Source organism: Artibeus jamaicensis, unplaced genomic scaffold (genome assembly GCF_021234435.1).
Source record: "Artibeus jamaicensis isolate MK-2021 breed Jamaican fruit bat unplaced genomic scaffold, CSHL_Jam_final contig_1016, whole genome shotgun sequence".
NCBI classification, from domain to species: Eukaryota; Metazoa; Chordata; class Mammalia; order Chiroptera; family Phyllostomidae; genus Artibeus; species Artibeus jamaicensis.
In genome coordinates, this window is record NW_026521195.1 from 3,341,441 (window position 1) to 3,361,624 (window position 20,184).

At 50.0% G+C, this 20,184-nt stretch overlaps 1 protein-coding gene across 5 annotated transcripts in view; it reads left to right on the forward strand.

The window, feature by feature from the left end:
* The window catches only part of DOCK4 (dedicator of cytokinesis 4), a 313,731-nt gene that overhangs the window by 204,910 nt on the left and 88,637 nt on the right, over positions 1–20,184 (forward strand). For all 5 annotated transcript variants that reach the window (XM_037155987.2, XM_037155989.2, XM_037155988.2 and 2 more), the window contains 8 exons: positions 865–989; positions 1,723–1,885; positions 3,477–3,583; positions 13,583–13,739; positions 17,677–17,774; positions 17,894–17,977; positions 18,139–18,239; positions 19,974–20,055. In XM_037155987.2, the coding sequence (XP_037011882.2) occupies positions 865–989; positions 1,723–1,885; positions 3,477–3,583; positions 13,583–13,739; positions 17,677–17,774; positions 17,894–17,977; positions 18,139–18,239; positions 19,974–20,055 (917 nt within the window). The remainder of the gene's footprint in view (positions 1–864; positions 990–1,722; positions 1,886–3,476; positions 3,584–13,582; positions 13,740–17,676; positions 17,775–17,893; positions 17,978–18,138; positions 18,240–19,973; positions 20,056–20,184) is intronic.

Sequence of the window (20,184 nt, forward strand, 5' to 3'; positions counted from 1 at the left end):
CATTTACCGTCCAGGACTCTCTAGTGGCACTCTGCTTTCATTTCTCACTCCCCTGTGCACTCACCACTTATTCCCTCTTTGCTCTGGGGAAAGCAGGCAGTCGGCGTGCCTGTCCGAGTTTGCTGGTTGGCGATGAATTTCTCCTTTTTCTTGCAGTAATAAGGAAAGGGTGGTATGAAAAGCATTCAAGCTTTACAAATAACCAATAGAGGAAAAACGGATAGTGTGTGTGCACGGAGAATGTGTGTTGGAATCCAGGCCTCTTTCACTGGTTTAATAGCTTCATGGCAAAAAATACTCAGCAGGTATGTCTATGCCACTGAGTTATTCTCCATCTGTGCCCCTAAAGCACAAATCGGATTCTCCCGGCTGGGAGATCGTTTTGCCCAGGCATTTGGGGAAAGACTTCCACGTAGCTGGACCCTCGGCGGCCCTGTCCTTTTATTCCATTTAGATGTTCCTTCTCTTCTAAGTGCTGCCACTAAAAAGTGTCAGGACCGGTCCCTCTGAGCTGCCACCCTGCCAGGCTGTCATTCTGTCATCGTACCTCATAAATGAAATAAGAGAAACACTGAAAAATGGGGAAATTTGGCAACACCTTTCTATTCAACCCCAGTATTTGCCTGCCTGCCAGATGGACATTTCCAGTATTGTTAATTCAGCCTAGCAGAGGTGGTCCTTTTTCTTTTCTTGGAGATTAGCAGTGAGGGTGGAAACCCTTTTATAAATGTATAGATAGAATATATTTCAATTTTATGTGCGTGCTATAACACTGTATTTTATGAACTGAAGTTTTCCTTCATAGAGTACTTTATTACATGTCTGAGTATATATAAAATGGTTTTAATTTTCCTCTCCCACTAGGTGAAATGAGGAATGATTTATACATCACCATAGAAAGGGGAGAATTTGAGAAAGGAGGCAAGAGTGTGGCCAGGAACGTGGAAGTGACGATGTTCATTGTAGAGAGCAGCGGCCAGACCTTGAAGGTACGGTCATTTGGGGTAAGACTGTTCCATCTCATTGCTTTGGGTCCGGCCGTAATGAGGTCAGCTAATTTCTGATCTGGGTTATTTTCCATCTTTTTCTCCTCTACCCTTGTTCGTTTTTAAAATCATTAAAATGCCTTTCAGAAAGGAAAGTCAAAAAAGCAGAAAGGCTCATGTATTTTGTTGAATTAATGGTGTCAACAATTTTCTCACAGCAGTTATTCTGTATATACAATATTTTTATGCCATTTCATATTTTCCCTTCCATCTGCAGTGGTTTTGGGGGGTAAATACTCTCTTTTGGCACTCAGTGAAAATGAAACCCAAACCATGGAATCCTATGTATTTTCATGTTGACCAAATGAAGGCCTGGGGCTTGGAGCATGAGGAGTGGGAGAGACGGCCACAGGGCCTTTCATGGAGGATGTGTTCCGTGTGACCCTGGGGCCCGTGGAGTGAGAGCGCGGGCTCTTACTGCGAGGTTGAGACCTTCCCTTCAGCCTTGACCTTCACATGGGGCTTGCAAATTGTCCATCTTGCCCACACCCCCGAGGGCCACCCTTGTCACAGAAGGCCCTGGGATACCAGCCTCAGAATGAAACTTCCACGGGGTCACGCCCCGTGAAGTGGATGCTACCCAGGGAGCAGGCAGACTCAGCAACGCACTTGCTCATCTGCTCTCGAAATCATCTTTCAGTGGCGCTGTCATGAACCGGCCCATTTTCTCTGACAGGACTATATCTCCTTCGGCTCCGGAGAGCCGCCCGCCAGCGAGTACCACTCCTTCGTCCTCTATCACAACAACAGTCCCCGGTGGTCCGAGCTGCTGAAACTCCCCATCCCTGTGGATAAGTTCAGGGGCGCGCACATCCGCTTTGAGTTCCGGCATTGTTCCAGTGAGTGCTCTGTGCGGTTGTGGTGTGGGGGTGGTCTGCTCGCTGAGCTGTGATGTGGGCGGGTTAATGTGCAGGGTGTGTGTGATGACCCAGAGCCCTCTGGAAGGGGGTCCTGCAGCCGGAGGAGTCTGGAGAGACAAGGGGGCTCACTTATTCATGAAGAACCAATAACTTCCATGGAAACATAGAGGAAAAAAATGCCTTTGGAAACCAACAGTGTGCTCCTTAAATTGATCACTTTCATTAAAATCTGTCCATCACTTTCATAGTCTAGAAGTGTTAGAAAAGACACAGCATGAAAAACTTGACTGGCTCTGGTGGTCTTAGGCAGCCCTGATGCGTCACCGGGTACCTCTCCTTCCAAGAGCTCATGCAACTCTCAGAGGACCCACCACAACCTCCCTGGGTGTATAAAGTCGCTAGGAAGGCCTCTGATTGGCTCCGATGTATATCTGATTTGCATATATCTGCATTACCATGCAGCCTCATGCAGTATTCAGATGAGAATCAAGGAAAGTCAGTCTGAATGGTTCTTCCAGGTGATAAGAAGTTATGGCCCCATTTTACAGATCTGAGAAACCTAGGGCATGGAGATGTGACAGGGTTCGTCTGGGTGAACATTGCTGCCCATAAAATTGTCGTTTCTTGCCATCTCTGTTTTCATTCTTTTGTACTCATTACCACCTTCTCAAGTCTCCTCCTTGCCCCTACAACCCCCCAGTCTGGGGGCCCTCTGGTATTCCCTGTGTCACTGAAGTGTGTCTTACTCTTACACGTGACCAGAAGTAGCAAGCCCCTGTGCAGTCCCAAAGGGATGGAGGCATGGCCAGGCACCTCTGTGGTGACGTCACCTGTGAGCTGTCACTCAGGCAAGATTCAGGGAGAGAAGGACTTTGTCCCTGGGACTATAGTGCATGTCAGAATTGGCCCGGGGAGCTCCATAAACCAGCTTTTGTGGGTGTTTCAGAAGGGAAGGAGATGACCAGTGGGCTCTTAGCTTTCTTCCAAATGCCCAGCAGAGCTCATGGTCCCACGGGCGCTCTGTCTGCACCCCTGTGGCTCTAGGGAAGGAAGTTCCCAGGGCGAAGCTTAGAGTCTCCTTTTCCACAAGTAGTGAGCAAATGCATTTCACACACATTTGCTCCTGCATTCATTCACCTGTGTGTATTGAGGACCTACTGTGTTCTCGGCACTCTTCGAGACACCAAGGTTAGAATGAAATAACAGATAAGAACCCGGCCCTCTGTGGAGCTTACATTCAGAAGTGGAGGTGGGATGTGAGAAGACCCCAGCAATACACGAATTAAAACACACACACACACACACACACGCACAATTTCAGATAACAAGTCCCTTGAAGGAAATAAATGGAGAAAAGTAACTTACGGAGTCAGGGGTGGGCCCATGGGGCTGGCGGGAGGCTCCTGTAGACAAAGCTCCATTGTGGTCAAAAGAGCTGGCGAGGTGGGTTTTATTTCTTGATTGATAATCACCCTCCTTGACAACCTTGGTTGCTGGACAGAGTTGTGAGACTTGTGTAAGCAGGTGCTTAAACAAGCGAGTCTTCTTTTCTTTCTTTTTCCCCCCACAGCGAAGGAGAAGGGCGAGAAGAAGCTGTTTGGTTTCTCCTTCGTCCCCCTGATGCAGGAGGATGGCAGGACGCTTCCAGACGGCACGCACGAGCTCATCGTGCATAAGGTAAGGCGGCCAGGTGTCGGGCCTGCTGCGGAGGGTGGGCGGAGTGACGAACCCATTGTCTTAGCGTCTCTCCCCTCAAGATGCATTGATGACTGGAAAGAAACTCCTTTGGAAAACTGCTGGCAGGGAGAGTGCTTTTTTGAAACTATAATTTCTATACATTGTCATATTCTAAAACATATTTTACAGGCAATCTGTTCCTTTGTCTAAATTTAAGTGTAGGGATTCCAGGTTGACCTCAGAGTCCTTTCCATTGCTGCTATGGGATTAAGTAAACCTTACCAGAAAGTTCTCACAGCCTATTCATCTTGAGCCTTATCCGGAGCACGTCCCCCAGAGGTCACTTTCCAAGGTCAGCGGTGCATTTTCCCGTCTGTTGCTCTGCCTGAGCAAGCAGAGGGTGGCTGTACTGTGTTAGGACAACTTCAGTGGTTCTTACTTTCTATTGTTTGCATCAAGATTTGTCCTAAGAACATTGGGGATGAAATATACCAGAATAGGCAATAGAAGGAAAATTTACAAAGCTTGGGTCCTGCAGTGTCACTTGAGAACACCAGTCAGTGTCTCTGCTTTGGAGAGTGACTTCCAAGTGCTCACAGTGTTAAAATGCAAAGACAAACATACCTTGAAGAGAAGGAAGCAATAAGCTACCTAAGTTGGTCATCTCACGGTTAGGTGAGAGGCCGCTGTGGTGAGATGTCGGAGGTGACAGGCAGCGTCTTCAGGAACAGTTTTCCAAAAGACATGGCAGTGCTCTGTCCACAGGTCTGTGATGTCACCTGTGTAGAACATGCGACCGTAACTCAGAAAACACAGGGCTGAGCTCCTTCCCCTGGGAGCCCAGGTGACCAGTGTCACAGGGGAGAAAAGTCCCTGCTTGACGGCACATCAGGGGTGGGCTCTCTCCTTGTGGGTCCTGTGTGGGGCAGTATTTGGGGGCGGGTACTAAGTCTCCAGTCACGTTCAGATTCACACCTCTAAGTGACCGTGAGTCCTATTGCTGCCCTGAGACCTTTGTGTACTGGAATGCTGGGCGGGCAGGGAGCAGAGCCTGCTTCTCCCTGGGAACAGTGAGGAGGCTGGCTGCTCTGGGCTCCCAGGCAGAGGGCCATGCTGCTCCGGTAACCAGGGGCCTGTGGGCTGGCTGCCCGAGAGCAGGGCCAGACTTTTCTCAGAAACGCAGCTTTGAATCTTCTTAAGCTTATGCCCGAATTTTCACCAAGGATCCAAATTCTGATCCCTAAAGCAGAGGAAAAGTTATTTGAGCTGGAACAGTTTATTTTATTTTTATTTTTTTAACTTAAAAAAAATATATTTTATTGATTATGCTATTACAGTTGTTCTATTTCTACCCCTTCATTCCCCTCCACCCTGCACACCCCCTCCCCACACATTCTTCCCCTTTAGTTCATGTCCATGTGTCATAAGTTCTTTAGCTTCTACATTTCCCACACTACTCTTGCCCTCCCCCTGTCTATTTTCTACCTACCGTCTATGCTACTTATTCTCTGAACCTTCTCCCCCCTTCTCCTCCTCCCACTCCCCTGTTGCTAACCCTGCATCTGATCTCCATTTCTGTGGCTCCACTCCTGATCAAGCTGTCTGCTTAGTTTGCTTTTGTTTTAGGTGTGGTTATTAATAACTGTGAGTTTGCTGTCTTTTCACTGTTCATATTTTTTATCTTTTTCTTAGATAAGTCCCTTCAACATTTCATATAATAAGGATTTGGTGATGATGAACTCCTTGAACTTGACTTCATCTGAGAAGCACTTTATCTGCCCTTCCATTCTAAATGAAAGCTTTGCAGGATAGAGCAATCTTGGATGTAGGTCTTTGGATTTCATGACTTGGAATACTTCTTTCCAGCCCCTTCTTGCCTGTAAGGTTTCTTTTGAGAAATCCGCTGACAGTCTGATGGGAACTCCTTTGTAGGTGACTGTCCCCTTATCTCTTGCTGCTTCTAGGATTCTCTCCTTCATTTTAATCTTGGCTAATGTAATGATGATGTGCCTTGGTGTGTTCCTTCTTGGGTCCAACTTCTTTGGGACTCTCTGAGCTTCCTGGATTTCCTGGAAGTCTATTTCCTGTGCCAGATTGGGGAAATTCTCCTTTATTATTTGTTCAAATAAGTTTTCCACTGGTGGCTGTTCCTCTTCCCCTTCTGGTACCCCTATAATTCGGATGTTGGAACGTTTAAAGATGTCCTGGAGGTTCCTAAGCCTCTCCTCATTTTTTTGAATTCTTGTTTTTTCATCCTTTTCTGTTTGGTCATTTTTTTCCTCTTTCTGGTCCACTCCTTTGATTTGAGTCTGAGTTTCCTTTCCATTACTATTAGTTTCCGGTGTATTTCCATTCATTTCAACTAGTTTAGCCTTCATATGTTCCTCTAATCAACCAGTTCTGTGAGCATCCTGATCACCAGTGTTTTGAACTGTGCATCTGAAAGTTTGGCTATTTCTTCATCGCTTAGATTTTTTGGCTCAGGGGCTCTTGAGTTGTTCTTGAGCCATGTTTTGATCTGTTCGTGCCTGTTATTTATTTGGTAAGCCTTAGTTGTTTACCAGGGCGGGGCCACCCAGGTCGCTGTTTTGTGACGCTGTACGTGAGGGTAGGTCAGAGGGACAATGGCGGTTCCCTCTGCCGCTTCCTGCCCTGGGGGCCTGCGAGGTCCGTCTTACTGCTAGCTCCGTCACTGGTTTATCTGCGCGCAAATGTGTGACTGCGATCAGCTCTCAGTGGGTCCACCTCCTTGCGCCCTCAGTGGGTCCGCCCGCTTCTCCACACTGGATCTGCCCACGGCTGCTGGCGCACTTGGGTCATGTGCCTACCCAGGTCGGTCCGGTGGATCTTTCCTGCCCGACCTGTTCTGCTGCTGGCTTTGCCCCTCTTACCAGTTTGGCTAAAGGGTTCATTGTTGTCAGACTTCCATGTAGTTCAATTTTCTGTGGTTTGGCTGTGTGTTTGTTGCTTACACTTTGTTGTTTTTAAACTTGGTTGTGCGAGAAGGTGCAGTGCTTCCACCTATGCCTCCATCTTGAGCTGGAACAGTTTAAAGGGCAGGTGTTCCCAATGACCTCCCCCAACCTCAAAGTAGGCTCGAGATGGTGTCCGTGGACTGGCCCATCTAGGGCAGAGCTGCGTGGTGCAGGCCCTGGGGAAGCCTGAGCTCCCAGGAAAGCCCTGCGGGCCCGACTTGTCCCCTGGTTAGGGCTGTCCTGTGTGGCTCATTTAAACAGGTGTAGGACACTCGCCAACCATAATGACTTTTGTCCCGAGTCTAGCTGAGGACAGAGCTGGGCCAGCGAGCTCAGTCTCAGCGTATGGCCTGGCAGTGTGTGATCAGGAAACTGGATGTCGGGCATTGTGTGGAGCCTTCCTCTGCGTGGCAGGAAGGCGCACGGCCTGCTGATAACTGCAGCTTTGAACTTTGTTGTTTTTTTAAAAACTAGGGGGAGAAAAGATGAGGGAGGAGTGGATTTTGAATCATGGGTGAAACACATAGCCCACTCACTAAGGAGTGGAGGGGACTGGTTGGGCGTCACGAGTGGAAGAAGAGCTGGGTTCCAATTCCAGATTCAGTATAAAAACATAAAACCAGGAGAGCCTTAAAAATATGAGTGAACATTTTTATAATACTTTGTACAGGGTGGCGCAAATGTTAGACACAACTGCAAAACATTGTGAATTGGGTTACATAAAATTTAAACTTTTTTACAGGTAAAACCATCATAATTAAGGCTGAAAGACACAGGACAGGCAAGTGTAGCTATGGGACAGTCGACAGAGGGTGGAGATTCCCAGTTCACCATGAATTGTCACAGATCAATAACGGAAAATTGATAATGCTACAAACAAGCTATTCAAAAATAATAAATGCAAACATATAAAATACATGAATAATCAAACGCAAGTTTAAAAATAGGAAATCTTTTGGCCTGTTACATGGTAAAGATTTTTAAAACCCAGGATTGGACAGGGAGATTACGGGGACCAGGAACACCCTCTTGCCTTTACAGAGGAAACGTGAACGGTATTGTCTTTCTGGGGGGCAGTTTGGCAACACGTGGGTAGTTTCCGACGTGTGTATCCTTGGACTCAGCCCTCCCACATCCTGGTATTTAAAGGAAGAGGGTAATCAAACACGGTGGGCCAAAATGATTCGAGGATGATTTTCACAGAGTCCATAAAACGTGGAAAGTTACTAATAACGTAAGTCTGGTTATGTAACACACAATGATTGAAATGCTGCATGTTGATCGAGATAATGTTTAGTGGACATTTTTATATGCACAGAAAAATGTTCATGTTATTCTGATATAGCACATTTTGTAGAAGCATATGTTTATAAATATGCACATAAGATATATTTGTGTGTATAAATAAGCAACCTGGAACAGCCCCAATATGTACATAGATGCTTGCAAGGGTGTCCTAAAATATTAACACTAACTTTAGTTTTATTTTAACATTGCTTATTTTTTGTTAGTGTCAAGTATTATTGTATAGCCTTAAAGCTTTTATTCATTTTGAAAAAACAAACACTGGAAGAGACAGAAAGTTAGTTCTATACCACTATATTCTGGAGTTTTATCTAACTATAGACTGTTCTTCAGTCATATAATCTTGACTTTAATGTTTATAGTAAGATTTTGAAGAAATGTCAATTGCCTTAGATCTTTTTAAACCATATTCTGTGTTGTTTATTGACAAATACTGTCTATAAAATCAAGGGGTGGTAAGAGATGGGAAAAATGCTCTAAAAAGTGTGTGATCTTATTATTTCACTGCATTCTGGTAGAATCATCTTCTCTCACTTTGTAGGAGTATTTTTGGCTACCCCTCTCCAGCTACCTGCTGGAAAACAAGTTAAGAAAAGAAACTAATGAGCATAAGAGAATTCATTTTCCAAAAGTCAAGTCTCTTATAGGGAATGATGGGAGGATCCAGAAAAGGGGGGCCGAGCTGAGGAGCTGTGTCCTCAAGTCCCCCTTCTGACCCCTTGCACAGAAGGATTTTTTGTTTGGAAATGTATTCAGAACTTCTCCAGGTCCAGTATTTGTGTATGAATGAATGAGTGTACGTGTGTGCCATACGCATACAAACAACAGAACAAGCAAACAGATACTGATGATAACAACAGTAATACAGTCTACCTTTGAAACAGTAGGGTTTTGCAAATTCAACATTGTTGATTAACATCACCATAGTGGCCCAGCTCGGCCAGGCTGGGGTCTTGCTAATGAGAGAATGGATTCCTTATAGTGCAATTTATTGGCTTCCCAACCTAGAGCATCTGGGCAGGAGAAGGGCCAGGTAAGAAACCAGCCAAACAGAGGCCGACCCTGTTTCCTGGTTGGGGAGGGGAGGGGTTCATTTAATGTCGTGGCCTGCACTGCAGGAGTCTGTGGGCCCGTGTTTCCTTCCCCACACTCAGCTTAGCCCCTGAGTCAAGGCTGTCTTCTGCTGGTGGACCTGTCCAGGGCCCCATCTTCTTGTTTCTTGGTCACTTCAACTCCAGTGACCTTTCTTTGTCTTTTGCTTTTCCTTGGGCCTTGCTTCATTCCCCACCAGCAGGACCCCCCACTTAGGTCCTAAATAAATACTGGATGGATGGATGGATGAAAGGCTGAGTGGGTGGATGGATGGAAGTATTCAGAACCACTTCTAATCAAAAGTCTTAAATTCCCAATATTCTGACATGACCTTTCAACCTTCCAGTTTTTTGATCAAACCTGTTTTTTTCCGTCTTCTCAGTAGACCCACCTGACGTTCCTTTCTCCCTTTTCTTACCCCGGGTAGCCCTTGATCCTTGGGTCTGCTACACTTGCATGGGAAGGAAAACCAGCCCTAGGTCAGTCTGTCCACTTTGCCCTGTCCCCTCCCCCGCCCCTCCCCTCCCCTGCCCCAGGCAGTTGAGCGTTACTGGGGGAGATTATACTGTGGGTCCATGTCCGCATCAGCCTGATGGATGCAGATGCAGGATGGTCAACACTGCAGGCGAACTAATCAGCTCCTTCCTTCTCTGTCCCCACGAGAGCCATTTACAGGACCTTACCACCGTACCTACCCCACCGCTTCCTGTCTACTTCACAGAGAAAACAGAAGCCACCAGACAGGAGCATCCGTAATGTCCTGCGTGCTCTCCCTTGCCACCTGCAAGCGTGGCTGCACCCTTTGCTTCCTTCCTGCTTCCTGTCCTGGGGGCTGGGGTGAGACTCCTTCTCCCCAAGGCTGAGTCTCCCACCTGCTTCCTTCAGGATCCTCCTCCCTCCCACCCCCTGCCCCGACCCTGCTCCGACCCTGCTCCTCCCAGTGCACCCTCTTCCTTCTGTGTCAGTAACCGCTTCCTGTCTCCTGTAGTTTCTCTCAGATTATAGACATGCCCATGTCTTTTTCTTTAAAGCAAAAAAAAAAAAAAATCTCAGTAGCCTCCGCCCTCTGTGACCCCTCTCCATCACCGCCAGCCTGCTCGAAAAGCCACCGTTCAGTCCCTGTTTCTTTCTTATGTCCTATTTGTTCCCCAGGCTGCTTCTGTCCCGCTGCTCAAATGGAGTTTCTCCCTCCAAGTCCTCAGCGTTCACCCAGGGGTTAAAGCCCCTTTCAAAATCAGCCCTTAACCGACTTCCCTGTCGTGTGTCACCGCGTTGATTACCCTCCTTCTGGGACATCTCGCACGCCTTGTCCCGCCTGCCTGTGTCCTCCTGTGAGCCCTCTTTTTTCTCCTGGGAGGGCCTCTCTCTCTCTCTCCTGCACCGTACAGGCTGGTGTGGCTGTCTCGCCCACACCTGGAAACCATCTCATCTGTGCCCGTGGTTCCCTTGCCACAGCTCGGCTCGTGGCGGCCAGATCTGCATTTCCAGGCCGGATCTCTTACCAGCCTCTTGAACACCTCCTGTCGGATTAGCCAGAGACACCTCAACCTCAGCGTGTCCCAAATGGAGGTGTTTATCCCTCCTCCGTCCGACACTTCTGCTGTGACAGACAACAGCCCTTCGTCTTGACTTGTCACCTCACTCTCCGTATCTGAGCAGCTGGCTGTGTGACGGGTCAGTCTCCTCTCACCTCTTGGATGGCCCTGTAATTCAGGGGACTGAAACCAGAGGCGGCAGCCATCAGGGTCACCTCGGGACTCTCCTAAATGGGATGTCCAGGGAGTCCCCACACTCCAGCTGTGCTCAGCTACACGCGGTCGTCTGAATACACCTGTGCTTGTTTTCGAACGTATATTTGACTTCCAGCAGCGGGGCAGAAATAGCGCAGAAAATTCCTGTGTGCCCTTCACCAGCTTCTCCTTATGTTAACGTCTTACACAACCACAGCACATGTACTGAAACTGAACTCACCTCGGTACAGGACTGTGGACGCCACACTGTGGTTTCACAGGTTTTTCCTCTACTGTCATTGTTCTGTCAGAGGAGCCAGTCCAGTGACATTGAGCTGCCCTGTCTCTGTAGCTCCTCACCTGTGTGCCTCCCCAGCGCCTTCCTGGGTGTGGCTGCTTCCCACCGTGTAAGGCACACGCCTCCCTGGCCCGCTGGGCAAGCCTCCCGTTGTTGGGTGAAACCACCCCGTCCCCGGCACAGCTGCAGCCCAGCGGCCTTGCTCACAGCTTGGTACTCAGTGCTCACAGCTTGGTACTCAGTGCTCACAGGGGAGAGGGGTCAGATGTGCAGCGCCCTGGAGGACACGGGACTTGTGACCTTAACCCCGAACTCAAGGACTGGCAACCAGTAGGCCCTGAATACATGTTTAATATGACATTAGGCATGGCCACTTGTATTGCGAGTCCCTAAAAGGAGGTGTTTTGCTGCTATAACAGTTTCAATCTGGTTTTGATTAACTGGTAACTTTCATTCCAACTGGATTGTCAAACTGACTGTATTTTTTAATTTAATTCTTTACTCCTTGCAAATGACAGACCTCTTCATCCGATTAATATACTACTAATTTCTGTACCAGTTATGTATTTGTTAAAGGTTTTATTAATTTGTTTTTAGAGAGAGAGGTAGGAGAGAGAAAGAGGGAGAGAGACACTGATCTCTCCCTCTTTCTCAGGGGGAGACCTGGCCCGCAACCCAGGCGTGTGCCCTGACCGGGCATGGAGCGGTGACATTTTAGCTTGTGGGGCGACTCCCACCCCACCGAGCCACAGCAGCCAGGGCTCTGTGCCCATTTATTTTTGGATGCACTGTGGATGTCCACCTTTTAATCACCGAGCTTGCATTATTGCAGATGTCACGTTGCTGGAGCACTGTGACCAGCTGTCACAGTTCTCTGTCATGTGTCTGGGACAGTGGTCAGACCACGATGCATCCTTCATCGCTGTACTGAACGGTTGTGAATCTGGGCAAAGACTAGACGGCCAGCCAGGTCCAGAATCTCAAAAAGCATGAGGACTGAGGGCCACCGCACTTCGCCCTTCACTCCGAGCCGGCGAGCCCTCATCTCTGGTCCAGTCTGAGCCCACTCTCCGGTGCAGTGAAGCAGCGGGCTTCTTCCTGTCTCCCTCCTCTCTAATTTGTAACAAATTAACTAATTTATTAAGTTAATAAATGTATAATGACATGTGTCCATCACAGCACCCCACACACTGCCCTAAAAATCCTCTGTGCTCCGCCCGACCATCCCCCTCCCCCCAACCCCTGGCCGCCACGGACTGTTGTACTGTCTCCGATACTTTGCCCTTTCCAGGAGGCCGTGGAGCTGGCGTCATGCAGTTGGTGGCCTTTGCAGACCGGCTTCTTTCTCTTAGTAACATGCTTATACGCTTCCTCCATGTCTTTTTGTGACTCGATAACTTCTTCTTAGCACTGAACACTTCACTTTCTGGATGGACCACAATTTACCCATCAACAGAAGGACATCGTAGTTGCTTTACTGCGTATATGTATTATAAAATCTCCTCTTTCATTTAATGGTTCTCTAATCACTGAATTGCCGTTTCCTCTAGAACTTAGTGCGTAAATCCCGAAAAACAACCCTTTCGGCAGACGCGTTTAGACCTGGGGCCGTGAGTGGCAGCTCGGTGCCTGTCTCTCATGTGTCGTCTAGAGCGGTCCCTTCGCTCAGTACTTGGGACCTGAGGGGACAGCGCCCGGCCCCCGCGCAGGTGCCCCGTCCCGGGCCTGTGTGGTGGCTCCCCACGGGGGCGCCCGGCCTGGGGCTCTGTGCCTCGTGTTTCCTGCGAGGCGGACGTGGAGCCTGGAGGGGTGGCGGGGCCCAGTTCAGCATCTCTGGGAGGAGCCGCGAGGTTGCTCTTTGCAGCCCCCCACTTGGGTGTGATGACAGCCCCGCCCCCGGGCGGGGACACTGGTCCTGCTGCCCCTCTGGCCTCGTGCACGTCCCTTTCCTCACCAGTCTTCCTGCTGGTTTTCACACGAAATGACAGTCCTCGGCTAAAGAAAGAATTACACCAGGCATGAAAAGCTTTGCTTTTTGAATCGGCAATTCCTTTTACACTCATTGTTGGCTGGCGCTGTCTGTGGCCGAGGGATTCCCCTCGCGCAGCGGGACTCCTAGAGCACCCGGAGCGCTCTCTCTGCAGTCGCCGTTTTCTGAGTAAGGAGTCGTTTAGACACCGCTTCAGGTGAGAGGGTGAAAGACCATAAGCATCGTTTTTCCAACTTCTGTGATCACTGCAAGCGAGATTTCTTGAGCACTCTCCAAGTGTCAGGCACGACATTCAGGCCCTTTTTGTGTTCTGCTTATGACAACGTGGGGTTTGGAGACAGACACCAAGGCCCCAGGGGTTAAGTGACTGGGCACCGTCGCTCATGTGGGAAGTGATGGGGCTGGGATTCGAACCCAGTCAGTGGTCCCAGCCCCACAGCCCAGCTTCCTTCCTTTTATGCCTTCTTGTTGCATTTTCCTTAAAAGCCAGCGTCTGTCTGTGACACTGTTTGCAACACTCCCCAGTTGGTAAACACTGGGCTGGAAATTATGCCTAGCAGTTCTCATGCGGTCTCTCCCTCCCCACCCCCGTGTCGATGTCTCCCGCAGTGTGAAGAACACACGAACCTCCAGGATGCCGCCCGCTACCTCAAACTGCCCTTCTCCAAGGGCCTCCTGCTGGGGAACAGCAGTCAGGCCGTGAAGGCCACCAAGGAGTCTTTTTGGGTCACCTCTTCCCTCTGCTCCACGAAGCTCACACAGAATGGTACGTACAATGCCCTTGCCTTTGAAAGACTGTGTAAGAACGTGCTGGTGGGTTTTAACAGGTACGTTCAATACGCACCTGTGTTGGCGCCCTAAGCCTTGCCCAGGAGAAGTGGTTGGCCCTTGTGTGTGGCCCGCTGCTCTGCTGAGCACACGTCCTGTAAGGGCTGCATGAGTGTCCCAGCGTCGGCCCCCAAGCACACGACTCTTCACATCGACCCTTAAAAGCCAGCTGCTTAACAGAAAAGAAGAATAACATTCAAGACAAAGACACCACCCGCTTCCTCTCTCCATAGACAGTGCTAATTGCAGGCTCTAGAGGAAAGGCTGCCTTTGTTTGATTAGCTGGTAGGCTTTTCTAGTCTAGCATTCTTCTTTATGCCAGTTTAGCAAGGTATAGTTCGAAACACAAGAGGTTCTTCTCGACAACTTGTGGTGAAAACAATGTCTGACGCAGGCAGTAAACTGAATGGGTTTTGAGTTCCTCATGCTCCCCCCATAAAGCATCTGGCAGCATCCTGAAAGCTGTGCTAGTAAGTCAGATTGGTTTCGTTGAGGGGGGTCATGTCCTGGGAAGGTATTGTGTGTCGTACAGTGCTCCTGTGCCCAAACATCCGTATGGGCTGCTGGATTGCCTCTGAGGCTCAGAGCAGGGCGTGCAGCCGGGAAAGTGTTTCTCCTCTTAGGCATCGGTTATGATCTATTTTGGGGAAGCGTGATGGAAGGTCATTATCACCAAGTTGAGAGATGTCAAGTTACACCAGATGGTATCAGAATTCGGTGGTTAATGATCGTGCTTAAATAAGACTCACATTGGCATAATAGTGATTATAAAGCATTCCCCAGACCTCAGGTATTTTTTAGGGGGCCTGTCTACCCCCTCCGGAGGGTATGAAGATCCCAAAGTCAGCCTGTTCCCAACTCCCGTAGACGGAGCTGTGGTTGTCCTCTGTGGGCTCCGTCTTGGTTGTGGAGCTCAGGTGCACATTTCACCGATTGTCTCCGGTAGAACATTTGTACGTTTACTAGTGAGCTCTCTGTTGTAACAATAACTCTAAACTTACTGCTGAAAACGACAGAAATCTAATACTCTACAATTCTGTCAAGAGTCCAAAGTAGTTTCACTGGGCTGAAACCTGGGAGCCAGCCACTGGGCTACTTTTCTTCTGGAAGCTCAAGGGGGAGCCTTCTGCCTACTCCTGGAGGGCCGACCTGCGCGCCTTCGCCGCGACCCTTCCCCATCTTCACAGCCCTCTCTGACTCTGGCCGTCTTCCATGGGTTTTTTTTTTTCTTTTTGTTTAGAGAGAGGTGAGGGCGGGGGAGAAACATCAACTGGTTGCCGTCCATACTCACCCTGGCTGGGGACAGAACCTGCAACCCAGGCATGTGCCCTGACTGGGATTTGAACCAATGACCTTTCAGTTTGTGGGAAGACAGATACCCAACCTACTGAGCCACACTGGCCAGCTCCACCGGGACCACTGGCTAATCCAGGGTAGTCCCCCAGTTTAAGTACTCAAGTTGAATCCCACCTGTAACATCTCTTTTGCCATGTGAGGTAAACATATTCACAGGTTCCATGAACTGGGATGGGGGCATTTGGAGGCCATTATTCTGCCAGCCACACAAATAAACCTAAAAGCAGAGTATCTGCCATTAAAATGTTTAGTCCTACCTCCCTCGGCTGCTCTGGTTCTTGGGTTTAGGGTGTCAGACGGAATTGTGAACATAAGACAGAACCAAATCATGACTGTTGGAAGTTGCTATTTTGTAAAAAGAGAACATTTTCAGGTAGATGTGGGTAAATAAACTGTCTGTGCAATCATTATATTAAACATTTCACAGCATGGAAGGCGTATAAGTACTTAATTATCATTTCGGCTGTAATTAACCTTGTCAATGTAAGACAGCTCAAAATGAGCCAGGAAAACGAGTCGCGTGTTTCAAAGAGCTGGGAGGGAGGAAGGATGTCAGCTGGTCTCTCTGAAATTCGCATGCTCCACGCATCTCTGTTCATAAGTAATCCGGGTCCAAACCGAAATTGCTTTCTATTCATTTCACTGCACTTGGAAAATATGCAAATCCCATTTCCATTACCACTGGGCATTCAGTAAGCAGTGTGGTCTCTGGGCACCGATTCCTAGGGCACATTTGCCTTTCAGGTCCCTGCTGTGTGTGTGTCTGCACGCTCTGTGGTAGCGTCCTTGGTTTGCAGTGGCTGGACCTCCGTCATTGCCAGGTCAGGTGGATGTTTCAAGCTTCTTAAGAGTAGGGATCAGGGAAGAAATTATTTTACTTCTTTGTTACATTCCTTGGGCCATGAAACTCAACTTTTTAAATGGTTGAGGGGGAAAAAAAGCAATCTTTAAATGTGGTCTGACGATTGTTCAGGTATTGGCTGCCCCACAAGCCCTGCTCCCCTGTAGCGATGGGCGGATGGTTCATCCCATCTCTTCCTGAGATGGTGATTTAAAAAAAAATTAGAGTGAGGATCCTGTTGTCTACCTATTTTACAGCTCCCGGCAGGCTGGGCATTAAGTGCGTATTCAATGGAATACGTAACATTCACGTTTTCAGCAGTAGGTCATAGCTCCCGGTGTGCAGCAATGTCGCCTCAAATGGCTAAGTTGCAGAACCAAGAGATGACAATTGTGACTTAACTGAGGACTTTGCCTACGTGATGAATTATGTCCAGACAGGCTCTCTCCGTTACTCCTCCTTTAGCTCCAGAACAAGTGAAATCAGAAAAGACACCTGCATTTGTGCTGCTTGTCACGTACTGAACCCAATAAGCAGAGACAGGGATTGAATCTTTCTGGGCGTCTTATTTGGATGGCCGGCCATCCGAGGAGATGGTGGGTTCGCACCCTAACAGACCGTCTTATATTTCTTTCCAAGCCGGCCTGTTTGTAACAGGGAATATATAAGGAGCAGGCACAGAACCGGGGACAGAGATGGCCGTGGAGGCCGGGAGCCGGCCCCTCAGGTCCGAGGGTCTGCAGGCGATCTGACCACTGGCTGGTCTTGTCATCCCTCTGTAGGGGACTTCTTCCTGTGCCATTGTCAAGGCGTTCGTGCCTGTGGGCAGGTTTGGTCGGGGTTCTGCTCGGTTTGGACAGAGCTTGGGTCACAAGTGTGAATGAAGCATGTTCCCCACACTCAAGAAACCCCCACTGCAGCCCTGGCTCGGTGGCTCAGTTGGTAGGAGCATCGTCTGGTGCACCAGAAGGTTGTGGGCACATACCTAGGTTACAGGTTCGATGCCCCGTAGGGGATTGAACAGGAGGCAGCCAATGGATGTTTCTTTCTCACATTGATGTTTCTCTCTTTTTCCCCGCCCCCTAACCCCCGCTGTCCTTTCCTCTCTCTCCAAAAACCTCAATAAACATGTCCTTGGGTGAGGAGGATGTATTTATTAAACAAACAAAAAAAAAATAGAAAAGAATCTCCCATGCTATTGGGAGGAGGCAGAAAATGACTCAACAGATACTTGTCAATGGCCCGCCGCAGGGGGCTGGGAGGACGGCGGGGCCAGCCCCCTGGCGTGGTTCCGACCTCTCGGGTTTGCAGTCTGGTGGGACAGACAGACAGCTGTGAGGGGGACAAATGCTGCTGTGACCTGGGAGCGTGCGGGAGTGGCTGCTGGCTCAGTCTGGAATGTTCCAGGACAGACTTTCTAGACGAGGCCACCGCTCCCCCGGAAGCCGGAGGGTGGCGGGAGTTTGTAAGTACAGACCACTGGGGAGGGGGATGGCGTTGGAAGGCACTGGGAAACGCCACTCAGAGAGCTGATCGTGGTGTGGGGGAGCCTGTGGCTCGCTCGGGTGACTGGGGACGGTAGGCACCGTGGGGAAGAGTCCGCTTTAGCCAGCAGAACCCTTGGCTGTGAGAGACGGGCCTCCAGGAGGACAATTCCTTTTCTCTTCTGTTTGGGAAGGTGACATGCTGGATCTTTTGAAGTGGAGAACCCACCCAGACAAGATCACAGGCTGCCTCTCGAAGTTGAAAGAGATCGACGGCTCGGAGATAGTGAAGGTGACATGCAACCGCGTCACCTCCCCCCCACCCCCCACCAGAGGCTCACGGGATGAGGGGCGTCTGGAGGGGAGGGACAGACGCTGGCTAACAGGTTCATCTCCTTCTTTACCTGACAGTTTCTGCAAGATACACTGGATACCTTATTCGGAATCTTGGATGAAAACTCCCAAAAGTATGGGTCGAAAGTGTTTGACTCTTTGGTGAGTGTACATTCACTGTGATTACATCTTAACAACGTTGTCTCTCAGTCTCGACTGAGGTTGTTTCAGAAATGTACACTTCCTAGCATGAGAGTTCACTTAGGAAGGATAAACACGTCTTGGTTTCTTTTCGGTTTTACAAAGCTCCGTTGTCTTTGTAGGTTCACATAATCAACTTGCTGCAAGACAGCAAATTTCATCACTTCAAGCCCGTCATGGACACGTACATAGAGAGCCACTTCGCCGGGGCGCTCGCGCACAGGTGAGACGCTGTCTCCCCTGGGTGGTCTCGGAGCGGCTCCTCCGCAGCTTCTCTGAGCAGAGCCGGCCCGGTGGGGACGTGGACAAGGGGGCGGGCAGAGACACCAAGCACAGCCCCTGAGTTGTGTCTTGAGGCAGTATCCCCCTTCCTCACACACCTTTTCTTAATGGCTGGAATTCATTTGGATCAAAAGAATAAAATGGGACTTTCTGAATTCTATTCCCAAAGCACGTTCTTCCCGTCTCCATTTCACCGTAGAGTCTTTGGTCTGCAATCTCTACTTATTTTTCCCTCCTGCTGCCAAGGGCCTCATGTAGTCCGCACACTCCTGAGTGACTCGGGGTGTCATTAAGATGCAGTAGTGAAGGGGGAACAGCCTTTGCCTTCAGATCTTTGTGAAGTCATTCACTCACCGTCTCCGAGTGGGGGCCCACTGTGTGCCCAGCACTGCCCTCCGTGCCAGCAGCATGAAGACCCGGTTAGTGGCTGCGGGTGGTCCGGTCTCGGGCCCTACCCTTGTCTCCCCATTCCAGTGCCGCCCCTGCTCTATTGCCATATTTTTAGCTCACGCCTTAAGCACCTGTGGGTGCGTACGTGCACAGTCACTGACACCCAGGAGTGTGGACAGGGCGCAGGGTCAGGGCTCGCCCTGTCTGCCATTCTATGTGGGGTGTGAAAGCTAGCAGTGATCAGGTGAACGCTTGCTGCCGTGAATTTGGGTACTCCGTCCCAGGTGGGTGAAGATGTTTGCCTGCGACATTTGCACGGATGCCTTAAGTTTTGCAAGATCTGACCCTCTGTCCACGTGATTTTTGCAGAGGGTGAAATGTGACAGCTGAAGTGGCTTGGAAATGTGGGCTGGGGTCTGCCAGTCGGTGTACGATTTGGGCCCTCACAAGAGGGGTCCCTGCTTCCAACAGAAATTGTCATGGGGGCTAGAGGACAGGAGTGTCATCTCCAGCGTTTCTGGTTGGCCAGGGAAGCAGGATGCTGGTGGCCCGTGCCGGGCCACAGGCCGTCAGAGACTCGCCGACCTCAGGCAGCGCCCCACTCCCCGTGCCAGCGCCCGGCCAGCACCCTGCGCCGCCCGAGAGCAGACAGGAGCGCTGTATAAACCACCCCGTTCCACAGAAACCAAGCGCAGGCCGGAGTTACAGGCAGCGAGGCTGCAATCTTGAGAATTAGTGAGGGGGGTGTTAATTCAATTTGTTTCTTCAAAAAGGAAAACTTGGCTTTTCTAGAGCTTCTCCTGTCGAGGCACACAGTAAACTTAAACTTGTTCTTCCCACGGTCGGAGGCCCAGCTTGATGAGTCCCGAGGGTGGGATTTGAGGTGAGGAAGCCCACCTTGGGCCTCCCCCAGGATCTTTCACCCAGCCCTTTCCCTCTCACGGGGGAAACCCCAATCAGCAGTTGTTTAGGGGTGACGGTGGCAGTTGTACTTCCTTGGCCAGAGTCCTTTTCCCTGGGGCTGGCGGTCACCTGTGTGGAAGCTCCCAGAGGCCACCAGATCGGGGGGATATGTCTGGACCGAGAGGGGCCTCAGCGGCAGGAAAGCTGCTGCTCCTCAGCCTGCAGACCGGTCAAAGCACGGCCGAAAGCAGCCTGGTAGGAAGGACACACAGCTAGTGACGGGCGCAGCGGCCTCCTCGGGACAAGAGCACGGGCTGGGCTAGGGGCATGCACTGGCAGTCAGGCCCCTGGCGCCTCGCTCAGCTGTCTCCTCGTGTTGCAGAGACCTCATCAAGGTGCTCAAGTGGTACGTGGACAGGGTCACGGAAGCGGAGCGGCAGGAGCACATCCAGGAGGTGCTGAAGGTAATGTGCACCCTGGGGTCCGGTGTGGCGACGCCTCCTTGAGCAGGCTCCCCACGCAGATGGTGCCGGGTGGTGGTGGGCACCCACGTTCCAGTGCAAGGGCCTTGCTCACTTTATGGCTGAACCAGG